This window comes from Thermobia domestica, chromosome 2 (genome assembly GCF_964235325.1).
Source record: "Thermobia domestica chromosome 2, izTheDome1.hap1.1, whole genome shotgun sequence".
Classification (NCBI taxonomy): Eukaryota; Metazoa; Arthropoda; class Insecta; order Zygentoma; family Lepismatidae; genus Thermobia; species Thermobia domestica.
In genome coordinates, this window is record NC_137455.1 from 307,685,977 (window position 1) to 307,712,355 (window position 26,379).

The following is a 26,379-nucleotide window of genomic DNA, read 5'->3' on the forward strand; positions in this document are numbered from 1 at the left end:
CCTAAACTAAATGACTTAAGCTCATGTCCTGCTTTTACTTGCTAACTAATTAGTTCGCTACTTCTTAATTAATGCTAAATCAGTGTGGTGCTTTTAACTATTGCCTACTCAAGTTTATGTTCCTATCCTGAACTAAGCTTAAGCTATGTGAAATGTTTTCTGCTTCCCCCACTTGTTTGCTATTGTATGTCTGTTACTAATTCTATTATTAGATGCCTCTTAGAATTTCGAGTTGTGCACCTCTTTGTAGATGTCTTTTCATTTTTAACACTGGTGTATGTGTTCTTTATTGTGCTGACATTATATAATTCTTAAAATGGTTGACTACTATTCTATTTTGTTTAGCATCCTTCTTTCATGTCTTTTTAAAGTATTATGGCTACTGCTATTTCTTAAGATTTTTGCCTGCTACCTCGCTCTAGTATCCTTTGTACGTGGATTTTTATTCTTTTCTCTGTATATCCTATGTCTTTTATGCTTCTGTAAATGCTTGTAACTTATTTGATATTGGTCTGTATATCCTATGCCTTTTATGTTTCTGTATGTGATATTGTTTCTTTCTGTGCTCTTATAATCCGTTTCTTATGCTTCGACATCTGTTTTTTGTGTATGCTATTCTTTCTTTCTATGCTCTTATAACTTGCTTTTTATGTTTTGTCATCTGTCTTTATGTATGTTAATGTTTCTATTAATAATTCAAGTTTCTTATGTATATATGACTGCTTCTAACTTCTCTCTTAGTATTGTTTTGTACTCTAGCTATGTTTTTTCTAAACTTCTATGAATATTTTCTTTAAGTCTTTCACTTGTAGAGTATGAACTTACAAAATTTTATTGCCATCTAGTGTGCCTAGTCACATATACTTTATTTATCTCTTGACTGACTCCTCCTCGTACTGTTTTCAACCTAGTATACCACTACTCCTATTTCAAAGTATCACATATATATAATATTATGAAAAACACTTCATTCTAACCTCTTCTTACATAGAACCAAATGTAACTATAGTCACTTTGGAAATATATTTTTAGATAACTACATATCATGAGTTAGATAATATAATCTTAGTGCCTTTAACTTATATATACGCATTAAACATTATCTATATTTTAAACATATATATATATGACAACAGATTGTATACTAACATACAAGATAAATATAGATATAGATAGATATAACTGTAATGTAAATATAGATATATAGTTATAGATAGATATACATAGATATAGATATATCTCTAATGTAAATATAGATATATAGTTAGGTATAAGGTTTTATTCTATATATTATATACTAAAACATATGTTCTAACACATGTTATGTACATATTTCAGGTTACATTTTATGGAACTATCATAAGTGATCACCAAAAGTATTAGAGGAACAGGATATTTTTTGGTACCAAAGGTATGTTTCTTACCATTTTTCTTCTTTCTCAAATGAAATTTGCTCTTAGGAGTTTACGTAGTTATTATTTAATGGATCACACTCTATGAGTATTCTTATGGCTTCTGCAAGAAGCGAACCACGTAAAGTTCCTATGGAAGCGATTTATTTACAAGATCGCAAATAAAATTTGCTCGTAGATGTGTATGTAGTAATTATTTAACAATACAGCAAATGAAGGAATAAAATATTCACAATCAAATTTAAAAACTAGTTTCCACAGGAAACGAAAATATAAATAAGATGAGCTTCGGCAAGAAGCGAACCAAAAATAATTACGAGAGGTGAAATAAATATGGAGTTTTTAAGAAAACAATCCAATAAATAAGTTTTCACAGAAAACGATCCGTCAAAGTTAAGAAAGGAACATCGAAAGACAAAGTAGAAACAGTCAAACATATAAGAAACGAACATTTAAAAACCAAATAGAAATAGTCAATCATATAAGAATGAACATTTAAAGACCAAGTAGAAATAGTCAAACATATAAGAAAGAATTATTTAAAGACCAAGTAGAAATAGTCAATCATATAAGAAAGAACACTTAAAGACCAAATAGAAATAATCAAACATCTAACGGAGAACATTTAAAGACCAAGTAGAAATAAAAAAGAAAGGTTAGCTTAAGTTATGTTTAGTGTGATTAAACATTCTAATATTCACAGCATAGTTGTTTTACGCAATCTTAATTTTTGGAATAGAATTCCTCTGAGTTTCCTATAAAAACGAAAAAATAAAAATAAGAATCAGTTCATAAAAAACTATTAGGGAAATAAATTACAAATGTTACTTAGTAATGTTTCCTTGCTTCAGGGCAGCTAATTGGAGATAACCTTCAATGCAACTAGAAATTGCAGCTATTAAGTAGAAGTTGCAGCGGAATTCAGAATTCCAAAGTATCAAAGTTCACAGAAGTAAAGTAAATATCATTGACGACACTTAATACTTTGTGCTTAAGAAATTTTTTCACCTGCATTATTTTTGTAACAAAGTTTGTAGCATGCAGATTACTTTGAAAGAAATATTTTAGATTACTTATTTCTTTGAGAGCATGCATTATTTTGTAACAGTTTTTAGCATGCAGATTACTTTGAAAGAATATTTTGCATTACTCATTTTTTGAGAACCTGCATTTGTTTTGGGTAACGTTTCTTTTAACAACTGTTAAATTTTTTCTTGCATACATCTTTCTTTGAATTTATTTTTTGTTCGTAATATACAAGTTTTTTCAGCACGCAGTTTTGTTAACACCACTTAAAAATTTTTGTAGCATGCAACAGTTAATTTTTTTCAAATTAATTTCTACAGTTTAGTAATACACATTTTCAATTTTTTTTATACTGAAATATAATTTCATGTAAAGTAATATTGTGATTCTTATTATTACAGCATTCAAGTGTTTTATCTCAACTGTGAACTTACCACACTCATATTTTATTTGCTATTTAAGAACATTTAGATAAGAATTTCCTGTCTTCCCAGCGGCGGTAAGTGTTAACCTTTTATTTATATAAAATTATATTTGGTAAAACTTTTAAACTAATTTGACTTACATAAATTGATTACTAATGAATTCAAAACATTTTAACTTAAATAACAATATATAAAAAATCTAATATATAACGAAGGAGTTAATCACACAAATTAGTAAATTAAATAAGTATAAAGATTTGAATTTTACAATATACATAGTTACAAATCGTGTGCAGAAAAATTTTTTTCAAAACATTTTTTATTTTTCAAAGTTACTCTTTGAATTTTGAAAATTACATTTTCATCTTATTAACGCGTATTTTTAGTTCACGTTTTGTATTTTGTTTTAAACTTGTATTTTAATTTGAAAGTTACACTTTCATTTGACAAGTTGCATTTTTTTTACAAATTGCATCTTCGTTTTTTAAGCTTGTAGGTTTTTAATTTTGTATAATGTAAATACATTCTTTATACATATAACAATTTCAAAGTATCTCCAGAAGTAAATTAGAAATATGAAAAGTTTTACTAATACAATACATTCTTAATTTTATCAGTTAGAATATAAATGGCTATCAAAGTAGAAGATACAAATGTCATTAAGAGTTACTTAAAGAAAACTAACATTACAAGTGAATAACATTTTAGTAATAAATAAATCATGCGTTACAAAATACATTAAAACAGAATTTAAAAAAATTATTATAAAAAAACTACATTATCACAAAAAATTAATGTGTGTGTTACTTTGTTTGCTTATACATTTCACGATAGTTTTTACAATACTAATTGGTACGCTTCCTATGAACTGAAACTCTGAACAATCTATGATTGTGAATATATTAAAAATTCTTGAAAAAAACTCTGACCAACTTTGTTGGAATCCAATACGTATTTCGTTTGCTACACAATTTCTGGTTATTTGTTTTTTCGTGCTAATTATTTTTTTGGATTATCTGCTTTTACAACTTTCTCTTGACGGATTAATTTGAATTTTTAAGAGTTCAAGCTCTGCTTTTGTGTTATTTCGTTTTTTGTTAAAACTCAACTTTTAAATTATTTAGTGTTATTTATTTTAAATTGGATCATTTGCTTTTGCATTCACAACACTATGTGTGAACCTTTAAAAATTGTTGTAAAAAGTTTTCGAAAATACTAATTATATATTCTTTCGTGTTATTTATTATATCACTCGTTGTTAAATGTTTTGAAAATATTAAAAGTTGTGAACTGGTAAATAATTTGTTTAAAGTAACTGTGTTTTTTCCTAACCTTTCTTCGTTTTTATTTGGTTTCAAGAGGAGTTTATTCTCTGCTATTTTTCTATACTATTGCTATTCTATTAATTTCTTTGTTGTTGTGTTATACTTTTGTCAGTTGCTATTTTGCCTTTAACTTCGATTTGTAACAATTAACTATCCTAATGCTATCTTTTGGTATTCTTTGTTGAATAAAACTGCATTAACTAAGTATCTTTGAAATCTGCTATTTCTATACTATCGTTTGTGTAATAATTGAATTAATTAAATATACTTTTTCCTAACCTAACTTTACTACATTTCCTTATTTCCATTAATTATATATATATATATATATATATATATATATATAATCTCTGCTATTTTCTATATTGTTTGTCTGATAAAGATCTGATGCTTTGGGTCACATGCTGTTCTAAACCTTTTTTCTAACCTTTTATTTTCTTATTCAATTTTTGCTAAACTATTTCTTCTTTGATATGTTTTGTTTACTATGTTATTTTTATTAAATTGTTTCTGTTTACAACTACTTTGTTCTTTTTATTGAAAATGTTATTTTGAAATGATTGTGATTTTTATTCTTTGGAATGTTCAGAATTATTTTTTTCAAATATGAAAATAATATTATCAGTGAAAATTAAATATTCGAAAACTTTCGGTTAAGTTCGGAAATCTTCGAGAATGTAGTAGGAATTAAATACCGAAATTTTACATAGTTTAAATAATATATGTTTGTAAAATAGCATTATTACTAATTACTTTAGAAAATATTTTCGTTGATACATGATTTAATTCGATTGTGTACGAGACTTTATACTAAGTGTATTTCGGTACGAGATTATATTTTTAAAAAGTAAAAATACGGCGCAGCAACCCGCGGTGGTTCACTATACGAGAAGGACTGCTGCAGTGAAGACGTTCCTGGTTTACGCTGTGTGCTGCAATTGCAAAACAGTTAGATAAATATTACAGGATTTTGTCATTTAGTGTTATCGGAAATTGTGAGTGAGTTTGCCGGTTCTGTAAACTGAAAAACCTACGGAGTTACAGTTATCAGGATGTGTTGATAAATATTTAATCATATTTTGATAAACAGTGCTAGTATAGGATTGCTATTTTTAAAAGTATCGGGAATCTTCGGCAATCTTAGGCAACTTCGTATTGAATTCTTGAAATTGGATAGATTCTCGGAATTTATAATAGCTACGTCTATATAAGAGCGGGAAAATTGCGCGGCGGTCAGTATAGCAGAAGAATTTGTACTGTGCAATCGTCCCTGATTGTAGTCTTCGTGTTGTGGTCAACAGTATTATTACTGGACATTGCGAATTATTGCTGACGGAAAATACTGACGGATTTGCCGATAAAGTTAAACAGTGTGTTCGGTAAATTGAAAAAATACGGGAAGTTTTATTATTATAGTTAACGGCAAATATTAGTGCAATTACCGATAAGATTTTAAGTGTATTGTCGGTAAACTTAGAACTAAATTTTTGCTGAATTTATAATTTACAATTATCGTTGTACGGTCAGTGAAAAAAAACTGTGAATTTAACTCGAACATATATTGATAAAATATACAGTAATATAATATTTGATTACAGATGGCTTCTACAAGTGCAGCCGAGCTAACCCAACTGTTAATTATGGCAGAAAGCTTCGGATATGAAGCACCCGAAGTTGTTTATTACACATGGAAAACAATAGAAAAATTCATAACAATGAGGTGCGTGTACGTAGTCCTGAGTATGAACGTTTTTTGCAAGCGCTATTTAGGCATTATGGGGCTGTTCAGGAAATTATTTTGACAACCTGTGAATCCGCTGCTGATATTTCTGATTTATATCAGTACGGATTCTTTGGTGAGGATAGTATAAAAATGAGGCTTGTGAAAAGTTTAATCAGCTCATATTGACAGGTAAAACTGATGGTTTACTTGCTGATGCCGCTGCTGAGCTACTAGGTAAGCCTGTGAACTTATCAGGACCAAGTTCTGCAAGTTCCGGAAAACCTACGAACTTAACTGGATCTGGTCCTGCGAGTTTTGAGGAAGTATCAAAGACAATGGATGGTATGGGTGCACAACAATTCTAAATAGTAAGAAGTACATCCCGAACATATGCTTACTTTGTGTTAAAGGGGAGAGAGCTAACCATTAAATGTATGGTTTCAAATGGAATCGAAGATCCGGAAAAATATATACGAAATCTGTTTGATTTTGTAATGACCCATACATTAAAGGATGTTGACAAGAACACCTTTGTAGGAATAACTATCGAGAGCAGTGCCTCGAAGTTAATAAACCAATTTATTTTTCATGGCGCAAAAAATCAGAATTGAACCCTGAGGCCCTTTTTTCCATAGTGGAAAATACCCTCAACAGTAATGAGGAGTTCCTAATTGGAAGTGACGTTACGTTTAAGGTACATACTGTGCATCTCCGAAAAAGAAGACGTAAAAGACGTGAACGAACCTTTAAGAAATATTTTCCATTGGCTGACTTTTTGAAAGATAAACTACTCCCTATGGAAAAGGATGTATACTGCCTCCCAAAGAGTGTGATTCTGGGGATGGCAAGGGCTCATCAAAGGTATGTTCAAGTGCATACATTGAAAAAGAACACAAAACGTTTTTTAAAACAGGCATGAAAATTAGCTATAAAACTAAAAATAAACGCTGCAGATCAAAATGGATATACTTTGAACGACGTGAAAAAAAATACAAAACCACCTCGCACCTAAATACCAGATCATTGTATACGAAAGGAATCAAATGACACGAGAATTTTATGTGATATATGCAGGGATTAAGGATGGCAAGCAAATATATTTGTTGTACGAAATAGTCACTACCAACTGGTAACTAGTGTCCGTAAACTTTTGGGAACTGACGGCTTTTGTGATCATTGCTTGCACGGGTACAATAATTCTTTTATTTTTCATAAGTGTGAGTTTAAGTGCACATATTGTGAAAAGTACCACGAGTTATCGGCCTCTGATATGCAACGAAAATGCGATGATTGTCATAGATTGTTTCCAACAAATGAATGTTTTGACAATCACAAAGATGTGAGCGGACGAAGCAAAAGTGTATGTGATATTTTTAGGGTGTGTGATGAATGTTGTGTTATGTATGATTTAAGACGCCGTCGTAATTCTGTGCATAAATGCGAGGTACGTTTGTGTAAATCATGTGAAATGCATGTTGATCGTGACCACGTATGTTATGTACAGAACCAGCAACTTACCCTGATAGAAAATTATTTGTACATAGTCCTTGATGTAGAAACTATGCTTCTAGATACGAATACTAAGGACGAACAGGAGCATATAGTAAATCTTGTTTGCACCCAAATGGTTTGCTACAAGTGTAAAGGTAGCAGTTTAGACATATCATGTTATGAATGTGGAAATGAAAATGGAAAACGCGAGTTTTCTTTTAAGAACATCGATGAGTATTAACTTTGTGTTAATATCTCGTCCGAAGTTCGAACGTACAATTGTACTGAGCTATAACGGATCACGCTATGATATAAATTTCTATCTTAAAAATCTCATTGAAACCCAACATTTGACACCATCAATGACAATCACGGGGCACAAAATTGCCGAGTTGCGGGTCGGTAATCATTTAATTTTCCGTGACACATTTCTTTACATGGGAGTTAAATTATCAAAACTCCCAACAACATCAGGCCTTTCTGGAAATTTAAGGAAGGGACATTTCCCATACTTGTTTAATACACCAAGTAATCAAAATTATGTAGGCAAAATTCCGGACATTAATTATTTTGATCCTGAAAATCGTGCTCCAAAAGAACAACAATTAATCGCCTGGCACCAAGAACGTGCTGCAAGTGGCGAGCAGTATAACCTGCAAGAATAAATGTTGGAGTATTGCGGCAATGATGTGAGAATTTTAGCAGAAGCGGTTATCAAGTTTTCGGATATGGTAGATGAGAAAACTGGCGAAATCCAGTGTTTCATTTCATCCGGAACCATAGCCAGTCTTGCTATGCTTACATACTGCACTTTGTATTTACCCAAAGAGTCAATTGCAATTATTCCACCTCTTGGATTTGATTACCGTGACCGGCAAAGTGCAAAAGCTTTGCAATGGTTAGGGTATATGAGCGAAACAAGAGGTACTGAAATTCAACATTCAGGAAATGGAGGCGAAAGACGCTTTGGAAAATACAAGGTTGATGGGTATGAACCATCTAGTAATACTGTTTATGATTTTCGTGGGTGTTTTTTCCATGGTTGTTTGCCCTGTTACAATGATATGCGTCACGAACAGCTTCACGCGTCTTCGCCCCATCGTACATCCATGCAGCAAAGGTACGAAGCGACCACTATTAAATACCAATATTTAAAAGAACATAATCTCAACGTTGTTGAGAAATGGGAGTGTAAGTGGGATAACCAGGTAAAGTCCGACAAGTCCATTCAAGAGTTTATTAACACTCAATGTAATGATCTTGTTGATTATTTGGTTTCCAAACACGGATTTAATTGCGGGCGAACTGAGTGCTTTAATACCTTATATGAGTGTACTGATGAGGAATATATTCAGTATCTGGAGGTTACTAGTCTCTACCCCTGGGTAATGGCTCGTAAAGCGTTGGCAGTGGGTGCGCCAAAAATTCATAGGGGGCCGGACTTTCCAAAAGTGGAACGTATTCATGGTATGGTTAAATGTACCGTTTTGCCTCCAAGTGAACTATTCTTTCCGATCTTACCATATGTTGCACATGGCCGATTACTTTTTGGCTTATGTCGCACATGTATGGAGGAAGAAAGTGTTACCGAGTGTTTGCATTGTGAAAATGATTGTGCCATTACTGGTACATTCTGCACCCCAGAATTGCATAGAGCACTTTAAAACGGATATAAGATACTCAAAATAAAGGAAATCTGGGAATTTGGACTCGTAGGATCAGAGGATTGAAATGAACAGTTTGTTCCGCAACTATGTGAATTCTTTCCTTCAAATGAAGCAGGAAGCTTCAGGTTTTCCTGCATCATGTCAAAGCGAAGGAGACAAACCAAAATATATTAAAGAGTATCATGCCCACGAAGGTATACCATTAAATTACAATAATATTAGGACCAACCCGGAAAGACTTTTGAAGTACCTACTGTCACCGCAATACAATGTACAAACAGTAACACCCATTGGTCAACGTCATCTCCTAATCCCATACAAAGACATTGAAAGTGAAAACAAAACCTGGAAATTTTCAAATGTCGTGCTTGCTTCCTTCATCATGTCATGGGCAAGACTTCGTCCTCATAAACTATTGACTGCTGCAGGACCAGATTATGTTCTTTACTGTGACACTGACAGCATTATGCTTATACAACGACGAAATAGAGAATCCAAACTTACAACCGGATCCTACCTGGGAGAACTAACTAATGAAGTTCCAGAAGGGTGGGAAATCGATATGTTTATTCTAATGTATCTATGTATCTAATGTATCTAATGTGGTTCTAATGTATCTAATGTATTGGATTAGGGGCTAAAAACTATGCGTATAGAATGAAAGAAATTGGGACGGGAAAATTTGATTATGTATATAAAATTAGGGGAATCACTTCAGACACTAGAACGCGAAAGGAAATTAATTTTGATCATTTTTACAAATTAGTTCAAAACAAAATTGAGAAAAAAAGAGTTAAAGTTCCCAGGGAGGATTCTGCGTAAGGCTGGGTTTTCTATTGCTTCTCAAACACAGGTAAAGACACACCGTAAAGTAAATAATAAACGACAAAGACTAAACCCTGACAGCGAAACAGATTATCGTAGTATTCCATACGGTTATCGAAGGCAAAGTCTTGTTCTGTGAGGAGTGTGTGAATGAAAACAAGAGTGAATGTGTTGTAAATATGTAAATATGTAAATAGTATTGTAAATAATGTATATACATTAATTGTATGAATGGTAGGAAATGACTATGGCAATTCCGCCAAACATTGCTATACTGCCTCGGATATAGCATATAATTATTCACATCATTGATTTCTTTCTTGCATTCACAAGTACTGAATATTATATTATTCTCATATCCCATAGTGCTTTGCGTTAAATACCATCGTACACGCATCAACGTGCAATGTAAATATATAAATATTGTATATGTATAAATACTCTTTTTTGTAAATATTGTAAATATGTAAATATTTCAAGTGTAGTAAATATTGTATATATGTGAATATTCTTTTTCATATTATAAATATGTAAATATGTAAATATACGAATAAAAAGCAACAATTATTAAAATATACAATTGTAAATATATGATTATATAAATGAAAATATATATTTAATTTCTTTTTATTTAAATTATGTATTTAAACAAAGAACAAACCAATAAACCATAACAAATTTCATTAATATGTTTTATTCCTATACCTATATTCATCCAATATCAATAAGTATATGTATTCTATATAAGCTAAAGGAGGAATACATATACGTCGTAATATCAAGTATCATACAATTAAATTTATTTACATGCTTTAATAATGCTTTGTGACGCTCTTACTTTTTTAAAAATGTGTATTATGTATATATAATCATTAAAAATAAAATAAATATGTGTATTGAAAATAAGATAAAGGAAGAATACATATACAATTATTTTTGAATATTAATAATACTTAATACGATATGTTTATATATTTTCCTACAATAACTATTCCGAAATCGCAACGGGACGGTCGTTGGGGTTCGTGTGTCATAGGCATGCGTCGTCAAAAAACGTCAGCGGTAAGTAAATATTTTATTTATTTATGCATGCATTCAATAATTTTAATTGATACAATAACTTAACACATAGTTACAAATTACTTTCATTGTGCGGTACATTATGTATATGTAAATCGTAATTAGGGATTCATCTTATTACGCAAAACATTATGTCATACGTAAATAACAATAACATTTGTAAATCACATAAAAATTAATTCCTATTATCATCAACGCCCCGTACTCTTTTACAACTTCAATTACATACACCATACTGGTTCATGACTTCAATTACATACACCATACTCGTTCATGACTTCAATTACACACGCCGTACTCGTTCATGACTTCAATTACATACATCGTACTCGTTCATGACGTCAATTACAAAAACTCAATGCGCTATTAGAGTAATTAGACTATCATTACAAAAACTAATTACTTTAATTACCAAAAAGGTAAGGTTTTCCATATTACCCTACCATGAAGTACCTCATATTTTGTATTCCTTCATTTAACAAAATCTAGCTTTTTACGTTAGTTTCGTGCCGACAGATTAGTTTCATCCCGAAAAATAACGCTATATACACAGTACATTTCATGTTGCATTTAGGGAGAATCATATTAGTAAATCCCCACTGCTAATCAAAACTACGAAAGAAATATCATTTTTTGGCCAGTTACAAGCGCAAGAGCGTGATGAACACACTCACAGACATTCTGCCAGTCATATCATCATCACAAACGTTTACCGAATTGTCGTTCTCATCAGCAGGCAGAGAAAGAACTCACCTATTTTTCTAATCAGCAATGTCACCTGTTGTTTCTTGACCTTTTTGAAGAAAGATTTTGTTTACATGCAGACTAATTACATAAATAGAATATATTTTCATAGATTACGCAAGCAATGCTATATTTGTTGGAATAATAAATTCTTTGTAAATGGGAATACCTGTCCAGAAAACTACATTAAGATATTTGTAACTATCGACTGACACAAAGAGCTCAATAATATAAATATAGCCAATTCTTCAAGTTTTGTTAATTTTTAATTTGATATGTTTTACATTTTTTCTTCATGAACTTCAAAAGATATTTTGTTCTTTGTTCTTGGGAATCTTACAATTTCGTACTTTACTTAAAATTTTCATGTTTTTGAAATCAGGTTGTGTTAAAAAAGTTGTTTGTCTTTTAACAGTAAGTTTGAAGCAATATTTTATATGATTATTTTAATATATTAATTTTGAAATATTTTCAATGAAACAATCCTTAAGAGGTTAAATAAAGATTATTGAGATGTACTGCTTCAAAAGCAAGAAATGTGTTAAAATATTGAAATCTCACATTATACACTTTTGTAAACCTCTCGTTTATGATGTTCGCTTTTTTATACAAGACCCTATTTGCCTGGTTACTACATGGCACGTATTTTTTAAGAACTATAACTAGTAATTTTTTAGAGTGAAGAGAGAAAGCCTGTTGCTAGTGTGTGTGAAATTTTCTGTAAGTAAAACAAATTTCTTCCTTCTTCTAGAAATAACGTATGTGAAATATTCCAATTTTATCCTACAACTTCATTAAAATGACATTTTTTTTATATTTCAGCATTTGTGATACTGTTTTTAAGAATTGTTCAATCAATAATGTTCGAGTTGAATGCTGTGAATATTGGGAATATATTGCTTCAGACTTTCCCAATTGTTATGTTATTAACTCCTTACAAACAAAGTGAGTATCATAATCAGGTTTTATGAATTATACATAATCGTTGCAAATATAGTAACACATTAGAGAAGACATTTAATTTACACCTATAGTAGATTTTGCATACAAATATAATAAATATTGTGTGTTCTGAGTGATTATTCATATAATAATTTAGGACTAGAAAGGGATGGGTTTTTAGTTTGAGAGAAGACGATTTTTTTTCAAGATACTGCAGAAGTCAAAACTTCTACATAAAATTATGAGTCCAAATGGGAAAACATTATTTTGCTTTTGTCATATCACGTGGTGAGCAAACTAGTTCATGATGTGAAACTGTGCAGCCGCCCCTTGTCAGTTCAAAAGCTCAGATAACACCCTAATGAATCGTGCATTTGGGGATGTCAGAACTGACAAGTTGTGCCCAAATTTTGTAAACAGAAAATTGGTTATGGCACAGAGTACGGGATTTAACCTCGGTTGCATTTCAACCGAACATACACAAAAGAGATAGATTGTGAGGTAAAAAGAAAAAATGAAAAAATAAATCTTTAAGTTTAACGTCCCACGGTTATGGCGGTTAGGCTAAAGAAGACGGTGATAATGAGAGATGAGTAAAATGGTGGAATGAAGAAAGTGGGAGGAAACGGGAGAATCCCTAGAAAACCCACGAGCACGGTGTTTGTCCACCACAAAGTCCACACGGCACGAGCTAGGATCGAACGAGGGAAGCCAAGCACGGGATGTGAACGCTCTACCAGTGAGCCACCGCTCCACTCGAGGTAAAAAGTGTTTGAAATGGGTGAGAAGGGAATAGCGATAGTGATCGGTTAATCTACTAGTATTTACTTGTAGTCCTCGGTGTTTCTTCCTCGATGAATCCTTTCAATCGATCGATGTTCGCCCATTAATCTCTTTGGTCTGCTGAGCGGCCAGGTAGCCGGGTGTTAAGGGGTAGCGAAATCCAAACAGGAAAACCAACATTACACAACGATTAATCCAATTACAACTGAAGTTGCTTCGTAGTGAGTACTCATTGTAGGAAACAGCTATGCAACACTAACTTAGACAAATGCTCTCTAAGCTAGAGCAAGGTATAACTTTTTGGTAAGTTCGAAGTTATAGTTCGCGTTCTTATGCCTCATCTGCAATCCAATACCAACTCCCCTTCTTCCAAAACTCTCCCTACGGTTATGTTTAACGCTCCTTCCGGATTAATATTGTAGATCATTGACTGTTTTTTCTGTCTCGTTGAAAAGTGCATACTACATAGATTAACCAAAGGTAAGGTGATGATAGGAATGCGGACGGGGAAACAATCTGTTGTTTTCATTAGTTAAGAAATTACACGTGTAAGAAAGAAATGACAGACAGCAAAAAAAATTCCTTGTAGGAAAGGTAAATGAACTTAGAAAAAAGAATTAAAATGTGACCAAGGGCGTAAATAAGGCCCCAAGGACACCGCATTGTGGGGGGCCTCAAGCGATAAGGGGGGCCACAAATGGTGAAGTGGGACGTAGAGAAGGGGCCCCACTTCGCGCTGTCTGCGGGTAGGCCCCCAAGCCTTACGCCACTGAATGTGACTCAACATTAAAGAGACGATGACGCTTTTGACTGAGTTGAATTTAAAATGAAATGTCCCAGAGTTCAAAATGAAATATCACATAATGTGTCCAAATACACATATCTTCACAAAACAGTTAGCCACCAAATTGATGATTGTTATCTTTTCAGTGGTTTTGATTAGAAATCATATTCAGACAAAGAGAGAAAAATTTGAAAGCAATAAGATTTACCCTTAGTACTGAAATTGATGTACTGTCATGTGATTTGAACGGGAGTTCTCTGAGTTTGATTCTTGATGGGTTTAAAATAATTGAGCTTTTTTTTTACGAAAAACAGTAAAAGGAACACGTAGGGGTACATGTATGCAAGAATTCTTTCAATACGTAATATATTTTGATGTTAATTCTGTACAGCGTCGCACAGTGTTACAAAATGCTTAAAACGTGGCCGAAATTCAAAATCTTTTTCAAAGTGCAAAAAAATAGATATTCTGTGGCTTTTGCCCTCACTGATCACGAATTTAGTATCAAAATTGATAACTTCAAAATGGCATATCTAATATGACAGATGAAATTTGAACAATGTGGAATAAAGTAACAAAGACGTGGTATCAAAATGGTAAAAATGAAAATAGTGGATCCTATAACGCGGATCAACATTGGAAACAAGATTAAATCATATAAAAATGTAGTATGCGTAAAATCATATTAAACTGTATAATTACACATTCATAAACGAAATTATACAAAAAACAAATTTTTCAGTGTTAATGAAGAATTAGGGTGAAAAAATAGGATATAGATAAAGCAAGTTATTTTTGGAGAACTAAAGGATTTACGAATGCAATTTAGTTTATTAAAATTATCTACAAACTACAAAAAATTAATAATCGGCTTCACTGGACTCATCGTTGGCTGCTCCATGTAAATCATCATATGAATCTTCAAATGAATTTTCTTGTAAATATTCCTCAGAAGATAGTAGCTGCAAACATAATTTCACTGCACCTTCAGATAATTTAACCTCCTCGTAAGGCTCTCAACGCAAAGTTGAAATGTATAGATGTGATGTATTCATAGGTCTCTAAAAACATGTTCCATAGTCACTTCTTGAGTACACTTCCTTAAGAAGTTGTCGGGATATTTTTCTTGTTAACTTATTCGTTGATTCTTGGGCTTCGCAACGACCACTACTCGAAGATAGGCTAATTTCCCAAGGTCATAAAAACAGAAAAATTAATGCATAACAATAGCTTGATTTTAAATTTTCGAAATAAGAATAAAGCAATGCGGAAAATAATCAATAAAACTCTTGGCACAAGCAGGCCTAAGAGTGTAGAATATCTTAAAGTAAATGGTAAAGTTATAAACAATCTACAGCAAATTGAAGATATATTTAACGATCATTTTGTGAATTCAGCTGACACACAATCATAGTCAACGTCTTGCGAATAAAATCAGAAAAATAAACACACTGCTGAACAAGACTGCATTTATTTAATATAAAAACACATTTACACGTGACGTTTCTATCTTCTAGCCAAGATCCTCATCAGACGTACACAGACGTGAGTGTACGTCTGATGAGGATCTTGGCTAGAAGATCGAAACGTCACGTGTAAATGTGTTTTTATATTAAATAAATGCAGTCTTGTTCAGCAGTGTGTTTATTTTTCTGAATTCAGCTAAACAAAGAAATAATACTGATCTCGCAAAAATATTGCAGAAACTCCCAAATCAAGGAGAAATAAATACAACGTCTATGCTCTTATATCCAGTTTCGGTACATGAGTGAATAGGAATAATTAAATCCTTATCAAACAGCAATTCTTCAGGTATTCTTCAGGTATGGATGAGGTCCCTTCCATTGTAATTTAAAAATGTGCGAAACATATCACACATCAACTTTGTTACCTCATAAATTTCTCGTTAGAAAATGGTATATTTCCCACACTGCTTAAAAATGCTAAGGTTCTCCCAACTTTTAAAAAGGGTGATGAAAATGTCATGACAAATTATCGATCCATATCAGTGTTATCGATATGGGCATAACATTTTTCAAAGACATTTGACAAAATTGATCACAATATTATCTAAATAAATTGTTTCAATATGGCACACCTGGCATAGCAAACCAGTGGTTTTCATCCTACCTAACAAATAGATGCCAAAGTTCAAATTACAAAAGTTGAATCAAATCGATCATGCACTTTCTTCTCAAAACAAACAAAAATTACCAGAGGTGTTCCTCAGGGCTCTATTTTAGGCCCTACTCTATTCATAATTTGATTAAATGATCTGATAAAAACTACACACTCCACAAAATGCATGTTATATGATGATGATATAAAAATAGTTATTACTGAACAACACCCAAATTCAGTATTGGTAAAGGCAGGAAAGGTTATAAGCAAAATAGTTACTTGGTTGAATGTGAATAACCTTCTCCTAAATACAGATAAGACAGTCGCAATAAACTTCCGGTTTCCAATAAATAATCTATCCACCCCTTCATTAATTAATGGAAACATTAATGGAAAACAAATTGAGTATTTTAATGCAACAAAGTTACCTGGTGTTTACATCAATGATGTTTTGTCTTAGTAAACCCATGTTAAAACATTAAATAAAAAATGACTACTTAATGTTTTTTGCTCTTTATGTTACGTGATAGAGTTTCACGAAATAGTATATCATAGACATACTATGCAAAAGTTCAATCACTCCTCAGTTTTAGAATTATTTGGGTGGGATCAGTCGCATGCAGTCAGGAAACATTTCGATACAAAAGAAAATACTACGAATAATATTCAGACTAAATAAAAGAACATCCTCTAAACAAATATTTAGATCACAAAAAATGTTAACCCTTCGAAACCTATACATATATAAATCTATACACTTCGTGAAACAAATCAAACAGATGTTTATACAAACAAGAGATTTTCATGCATACAACATGCGGCAATTAAACGATATTTACGTAGTACAACAAAATTACTCCAAATTCCAAAAAAATGTTTATTAATTTTACGAGACTTTATAATATCTTACCATCACATTATAAAGAGGTAAATGTTAATACCCAAAACAAATCGTGCTATTACTTTCTAAAGCATATTATTCAGTTCAATAATTTGCAAATGATAACGATGTATGCATATGATATAATGATGTAACAAATTTAACATGTGATGTGTGTTTTATAATTTTGTACTACAAATGGTGTAATAAGTTGTAATTACAACTTGCATTTATTAATATATGACAATTACAGAACTTATAAGAGATACTCTCCATATTGCAAGCCAAAATAGGCAAAATAAAAATAAATAAGTAAATTATTATCTGAGGATTCGTTTTTATGTTTTTTAATCTGAACAAATATCTTTTTTCTGATAATTTTATTATTTCATTTTTAAGCCTGAAATTAATATTATCAAATGCCCACTTCTTGTATTACTAAATTATTTAATTTAATGTAATTCAATTTATTGTATATATCATATATGAATTATAAAATAATGTAAACAAAAATGTATGCGTCGACTATCCTTTTTATGTTATATCGAAGTAGTCTTTCTCTTTATATATCGCCCTACCTATCTTATTTGTATATACCTTGTAAACATCATTTTCACTTACTTTTTAATAATTTCAGGTTTGCTTTTTGGTTTCTGTTCAACATTAGCAAAGTGCTTCACATTCATTAACAATCAAAGAACTGCAACTTTTGATTCATTCGTAATGTACTAAAAAGGCGCAACTAAGTGAAGCTGTTCTTATCACATTCTTGTACTAAATCGTTCATATGTTATGCACCATTAAAATTATTGAAATGGAGCGCCATATATAACTTTTGAGTTCAGTTTATAGTCTACTTTGAAACAATTTCAGCAATTTTTATATAAGCTTTAAGGAAAATAAATGTGTAGCAAATAATGTATAATAAATAATATATCACGTTAAAATACTTTACATACCTTCCGGAACAACATCTATTTTGATTTAAATAGATCAGAAAAGTATACTATGAAATATTTAGTATGAAACACGAACTATATTTCTCGCGCGCATCAGCTGATACGAAACACACAAAATTAACTTCACTTTGATATTCAATACCAGCTATGGCATACACGGCTGATAGTTTTCATGGGTGAAGTTTAGGAGACCAACTGTCACAGTAGCCAACCTATACTTAAAAATAACCAAAAAGGAATTTTCACATTTCATTTTTGGCACGTTTAAAGCGTTTCATACCACTGTACGTCGTAAGATTGTTGGAAATTAGACGAAAGATAGATAGATAAATACATTGTAATTGTGGTGTATAACGCTCAGTAATCAGGTAATCGAAGTAATCAAAGTTTCTGCATTATTCATGATACTGAGAAAAGAAGGAAGACAGTGAGAGAGAGAAAGAAAAGGAATGAGAGATCCAGATTACAACATGTCTATAAACTTTATTTTTGACGCAGTCAGATCACGAAACAGGTTCAATTGATGTCTGCTTTGTACCTTTGTGAAAGGTAAAGTTTATGATCTGGGAAAGGAAATTGTATGTCTGAATCGTTTGTGTGAAATCGTAAAGGGTTATGAAATATGTGTGTATAATAATAATGATATCACAAATATTGGCGCTTCATAAGGCAGTCATAATTCTTTTATGAATGCAAATTTAGATTTGAAATTAAAAGTATAATTTTGGCAAAATAGTTTTGAATTTAATCTCAACTCTCGCCAAGAGAACTTTGTGATAAATAAACAGCGTTTCCGTGGGTTTTAACCTTGCTGATACTGGATATATGCTATAACCAGATTTTTCTCTCATCCCCCTTGTAATTCGCACACAGTCCACAAATATCAAGCGTCAAGAACATTTTTGCACAAGAACTGCAATAACAATAATATAACTCGATATATCAATATATTTACGGAGTAGGTTACATTCCGTTGCTAGATAACATGAAACGTTGAAATATTTTACAACTGATTTGAATATTTCTTTTCTTTTATGCATTATAAACATATATTGAATTAACATTTTACTTGTATACAAATGGCTATTTTAGTGGTGAAAACAGAATTAATCGAGCGGGAATCGAAACAGGGGCCTATGCACGTGAGTTGCAGATGCTCCTCACTCTGTCACGCCGTCACTTGGTAACTTTGCGCGTCGTATCATATATCCAGCGAATAGGAAACCTTAAGACGCTTTGTCTCCGCTTTTTTGGCTATTGCGCTCTCCAGGTTTGTAATATTAACACTTTGAATGAGCACTACTATCTCGCGAAAGATGATTCAGAAGTTAATTTACCAAAGTCTGCTTTCTCCTTGTTTCATGCCAGCAATGTTTGACGAATGAATATAGGATGGCGTTAGCTTTGGCCAGACTTATGAACAAAAGTTGGAGTCTTATTTGTTTACAAACCGACACAGCACCTGGATACATTTCTCCCTTACCGATAATTCCTCGAGGCGAAGTTATAAGGAAAACGCCAATTGTCTGAGTTGATACATATTACGAAGAAGGGACATCAGCAGGTGCAGAAGAAAATGAAGCGAAAACACAACACTGTTTTTGATATAATATTTCGCATAAGTAAGAAATCTCTTTTCAATTAGCATGACTGTTGAGAGCTACTTATATCTGTGAAAGATTGAGTTATCTAGGCCACGCAGAATAATTACCCTTTCAGTCTACTGCTTTTCAGAGTTGTTTTCATAAAAAAACAGTGGCCGCATTACAAGACGTCTTACTTCGCCCAAAATTTTGAACAGCAAAAATACTATGAATATAGGGAAGTATATTTACTTTATAAAAGATAGCCATGAAAAACCTCCATGTGTTGACAAACTGAAAGTGACGTTATTCCTCTGTCTCTCGTTAATCGTTACTACTCACAAGGTGTAACTTCGTTGCTAGTGAATAACTACAGTTCATTTCGCTATGCTTGTAATAACTTGGGTTATAAAATCAATATAAATTAAACTTTTCTTTCTACTTGCTACATTTCTGTCGTACAGAAATTCAGAATGTATATGTTTAGGATATTGCAGAATTCTTAGTTCATAATATTACAAAATAAATATTGTATTTTAAATTTTTACTCAACAAGTAGATTTCAAATATGTAAAAATTAAACGTAATACAATATTTAAGGAAATATGTTGCGCTAGTAACAGTGTTTATCGTGTGATATCCAGAGTGTGGAAAACTATCTTCTCCTGCAGATATTTGCATGTGCAAACTGCGTTTTCTTTTTATTTACTAGTTTAAATATTTTTATGGACAATTTCAAATAAATGAACCACACTGTATATATTAAAACTCCAAGTACTCATACTTAACTTTTATTTAGGAGAAGGAATTCAAAACTGAAAAGTCCGATCACGTATGACAAAAATGGGGTTCTAGAACTATCATTCTCTTTGAAATGGGATGGCCAAGGAATGCTGGTAAGTTACAATCAGTAGTGAGAAAATTACCAACGAGTTATTGAGTAGTTTTATTTCTCACGAATTTCATGTTATTTTCAATAAATTATATAGATTTAACTATAATAAAATGTTGTCCTTACTGTCGTTTGTATGCAATTTACTTCTTAAATTTTATTAAAACAAATATAGACTAACGAAATATATGTACGAAAATAGACTAGCGGAAAATATAAACAACATGGTGACTCGACTTGGATTACATTTTATAATATATTCTGCGGATTATACTGAACATAATCATGCACAGATGATATTACAGTTTCCAAATCGGTATTAATCTCGGTAACTTTCAAACTTTATTCCCCTACAATGCACACTTACGTTTTCCCGTAAAATATGAAATGTCCATGATTATTCCCTATAGGTTAATGACGGCGATTGATTAAGTAAGTGAACGATGATGGAAGAATTGATGGAATGAGAATGTCAAAAAATGGGATTAACCCGAATTTACAAGCAGACAAGATACTGTCAATCATAAGCCTACTTGTCCGGTGATAGATCCAGGGACTCCACGCAGCAAAGGTATGTGCTGTTGAAGTGTGCCAATTGGTACTTTCTTTGGTAAAGAGGACAACAGAAATGACAATTGTTGGCCTCGGAAATGACGTTCATGGTTCTTTCTCTTGAAGATGAAATTTTTCACTGATGTTGGTACTGGGAGCTCATATTATGGAACAGAGTACTTTCTTAATGGTTTTGGTCTCGTTGCAAGATTATGTTCTATGTTGAAAGGGCACAATTTCCCTGATACTAGAATATTTTTTGAGACTTATGAAGTACAGATCAGTTTTCACTCTATAAAAACACCAGAGAAATCTTCCACACTGGGACTACTAGCCTATCTAGAGCATAAGAATGTAGGTGAAGAGAAAATTCATGTTTTCATCCAAGAAATCGAGGAAGGATTTTTATGGGTGTCAGTGACAGAGTGTACTATGGTCGCCATTAAAAGTGCAATTCCGGGAAGATATCGTAAGAAGTTCCAGTTTGAAGAATAGGTTAAGTATGGAAGGATAAATAGTAGATTAGCGCAACCCTGCACTAAGCCAGCAGACGTCACCCAGCAGTTTTATCCTTTGGTGAGGGTGAATAATGCAGTACAGTGAACGTGTTTTATCCTTTCTCGACATTATGCCTATTGAACGGAATGCAGCTACACAGCAACACATATAAACACAATGGATCTCTGACCAGCACAGTGGAAGGAAACAATTGCGCCTTACCACGGGCCACGAAAACAGATGGTTTGCCTATATGGTTCTGATGACCGAAAAGTCACACCACGCATACTAACGAAACAATAGAGGTTGTAGCGCAGAGAACAGAGTACTCAGGAACAGTTCAATGTCGTCTGGCTGACCGGGCAAAGTCGTACAACGACCATTGCTACCAATTCTCCAAATAGCATCGGAAAGATGTGGAGGTTAGCAGTGGTGGATCCAGGACAGACTTCTGGAGGGCGGTGGGTTTGAATACTGCTACTTAGAGCTAACTTTAAAAGGTCCAAACTCTGGAATGCGTTATATATATATATCTATCTATCTATCTATATATATATATATATATATATATATATATATATATATATATATATATATATATATATATATATATAATAAGTTTTCTCTTTTGGGAACACCATCGCCCCGATCGCCCCCTCCCCCCAGGATCCGCCACTCGGGATTACAAAGTTTTGCATGGAGGAACGAGGCAGAAAATTGTTCAGCAAATTTCACTCTTCTCCGCATCATCATTAGTGGGGAATCCGATTTTATTTCTATCTTTTTAAATTTCGTTTTCATTTGCTGTTCATACAGGAAGTGAGTCCCATGTTATTTACATGACACTTAAACTTTTAGACACCAAATTGCTTTCTCATTGGAATATATTTTTGATATTTAACAGAATGGTTCATTTGGATCTTATTTAGCTATACTTTTTGTAACTATTATCTATTTCCTATTTCCGTGGGTTTTACAGGTATGTTCTCGATTGGGAACAGAAAATAAAGTATGGTTTGGTGCAATTGGAATATATTATCACTAGTAAATTAAATTTACTATAACCGCTACATATTTTGTATTTCCTTGTGAATTTTAAAGTTATCATAGAATGCAAACTATTTGTTCCTACACACAGCAGAACATTTCACTGTAATATTCAAGCTTTTATGGTACTATATTCGATGCTACACTGAGAAACACTCATGATGAAGACTTTTCAGAGTCCTGGCATTGTTTTCTTGTATTTTGTGACACACCGGTCCTACTTCATTCCTGATACCAGATAGTGACCACCTACTTGACTACTTGATGTTGATGTTTGATTAGCTCGGAGGCTGGGTCGGTTAACAATTATTTTGGTTTGCTGTGCAATGAAGCCAGTGTAATTTCCCTTTGGAACTGAAGATGCGTCATTTCTACTTGAGTTTTCTTATTTATTTCTGAATTTAACTGCCATGCTACTACTACCGCTATATTCAGTGCATTGTTGATCAAATTCCATCTCCCCTTAGTACTTCGTAACTGTGGATGATAGCTACCTAGTTCTCGGTCAAGAAGATCAACACCTTCCATCCAAAAAAAAACAAGTTATCGAAATACTTCTCAAGTTGCTTCGGATTTTTTACAATGCTAATCATATGCTTTACTACTGCTGACCTGATGGACTCTCTTGATTCATTTTCATCTTTCTTTCCACTGTAGATTTAAATGTAATAGGGATGTTCACCTGATAAACACAATATCCAAATTTTAGAACCAAACCTTACGGGTTTGCTGCGAATGAATACTTTACAAGGGTGAAGGTCATAATACGGAACCATTGCTTCATCAATAGTTAACATGTTGTGAAATGCCTCACACTGACACAGAAGTTTTGGAAGTTCATGGTATATACGTAAAATCTTCGCATGTTTATCTTCAGGTTTCATTGTAGCATTATCTATGACGTGGAAAAACTGTTTTTCTTTCGAAAGCGGCCACGAGACATTATTTTGGACACTATTGAAGCAGACTTGTCTTCGACGGTATTTCAATACATATCTTCGTTGGGGACAATGTGATATCCACTTAAAAGCAGCAATCCACAAAACTGGGAAATGTATTATAGCACCTACTTCCAGAGAATGCAATTTCTGCAAGGTATATAGTGAAGTCATGGCAGCCAAATGTTCAAAATATTCAAGAGAAGGAATTTTCCTAAATAGTTCAATACTGTTCAACGAAACTAATTGAGGACGTCTCACGTAAAAACACAAGTGGGTCCGTCTCTAGGTGTGAGTCGAAGGTAAAACTTTTCTTCCTCCTACGTACATTTTTATTTTTGACTTGCTTACTAGCAGTCGGCGTTTTGCTAACGGTAGCACGATCTAATTCAGATTTATCGGTAATGCTCATTATTTCTAGTTTACCACAAACATAATTTGGTTGAATAGGAATCAAATCTCCATCGTCTGTGTGTTCTTCGTCCATTAGATCAGCGTTCTCATCAGTGGGAATGCGACAAACTTCAGCACAATATATATCTGGAAACTAAGTGTCATAGCAATTCGAAATTCTCACGAACTTCTTGTAATGTTAGAATCGTTTCATATAATGTGTTCCTAATGTACTCAGGAAACTCGCAAAACTCAACAATGAAACATCAATTAAGACGACAAACCACAGTTGCCAGCTCACAATATTTGAGAGAAATGTTCTCATCTTTTCTCAATATTTCACGTATAAAATCTTAGCGGATCACACCAATGTTCCCAAATGGGAACATCGTAAAATTTTGATCTGTCAGACATTCAATGTTTATTATATTGTTGTAATGTTGTACTGAACTAAATGATTGGTCTTAAAATAAAAAAGATGCGCCAGTAAAGCATTGACGTAAGTATTTCGGACAGAAAGTTACAGATAAGATAGTTCGCTCACGTGGAAAATGCCAATACTTCCAGAACATAATATCAGGCTTCATTTTAAAGAAATATTTTAAAAATACAACTTATTTCATAATTATTTCCTAACAAACACTTGACAATGTTCCTAAATGGATAAAATTATCGTCTTAACCGTTAACTGCTTTAAAATGTTTTGCATTGCTCTTTTAAGTGCGATAACTGCTTTAAAATGTTTTGCATTGCTCTGTTTAGTGCGATCTATTCTCCTGTTTCAAATTTGTGTTCTTAATAATGTCACACCCTGTCGTCACAACCTTATCAGAACATTTTTTTCATGAATCCTTAAACATTGTTTTTCATTATAAAGACACTATATATTGTTTGCAGAATCTGAATAGTTCCATCTAACACGGGAGGGTATCACAAGTTGTCGCTAAAATCTGATTGCTGCACAGCACATTTGGCAGAGCATGATGAGAAATGAAAATGAGCAAAATTTAAGGTGCTATGGATCAGAAGAATAGGAGCTACGGGGTTTCAAAATTTGAATATCCAAAAAATTATATCATGGAATTATGTACGTTGAAAGTAAATATCTTGAATACTATTAAAGCAATCAAAACAAAAGTTGCACAATATAATGAGAACAAAATGCGTTATCAAAAACCATGAACAGTGTTGCCAACTTAGCATAAAAATATTTTGTTTGAAATAGCACCATATACAAATGTGCACAGGTTTAAAATGCACTAGTATCACTAAACATAACAGTGAAGTGTAGTGGTACACTGTTGCACACTATTGGAGTTACATATGCTGAAATTGTACAAAGAGAAGTCTGATATGTGGCAACAAAGGGTAATAAAGTAACGCACTAGAAACAAGTGAGGATTTTGAATTAAACTTCTGTAGCCCCGATTAATAAGCAGACAACTCGCGGAAAGAAAATGATACACGCGAGGAAAGGAACATGTGTTTCCCAATTCTGAAAACTGGTTCTTGGTTATCTTACCAACATATGGAAGAGTACATTCTTGGTTTCTGTCTTACGTTTTAAGTGACATATTCTTTTACTTCTTCTCCTACATACAATATGATTATGTTTGTACACTTTAATATTACCATATTCAAATTAGAACTATAATTATTTTACTACTACTTCATTTCGTTTTTAGTCGCCCAGGATAGCCGTGTGGTCTATAAGGCTAGGCAAACGACATATTAGCCATCGCGGGTTCCAATCCCGCCTCGGACATGTTTTTGTTGTACTTTTCATCTTACAATTTATTGTAATATTTTTCTTTCATATTGATTCGGATCCCACTTTACATTTCCATTTAGATTCGGAGCTGACACAGGACATAAAAATGGCATCACTTAATTTTGTTTTTCAAATGCATCAATATTTTGTGACACTGCTAACATTTTACTATGTTGTACTATCTGTATTGTGTATTTGAACTAAATTCATAGTATGAGGCCCAGTTACATTTATTACCATCTATTGCTACATATCAGACTTCTCCATTGTACAGTTTCAGCATATGTAGCTCCAATTGTGACCAATACTGTAACACTACACTTCACTGTAATGTTTAGTGACAATAGTGCATTTTAAATCTGTGCACAAATGTATATGGTGCTATTTCAAACAAAATATTTTATGCTGAGCTGGCAACACTGTTTATGGTTTTAGGATAACGCATTTTGTTCTCATTATATTGTCCAACTTTTGTTTTGATTGATTTAACGGTTTTCAAGATATTTACTTTAAACGTA

The 26,379-nt window shown here is 32.6% G+C and overlaps 1 protein-coding gene across 1 annotated transcript; it reads left to right on the forward strand.

The window, feature by feature from the left end:
• The first annotated feature begins 8,067 nt into the window (after positions 1–8,067).
• On the forward strand, positions 8,068–9,066 carry LOC145679475 (uncharacterized). The gene has a single exon (XM_081750054.1). The coding sequence runs from the start codon at positions 8,068–8,070 to the stop codon at positions 9,064–9,066; it is 999 nt and encodes a 332-aa protein (XP_081606180.1).
• Positions 9,067–26,379: the final 17,313 nt, after the last annotated feature.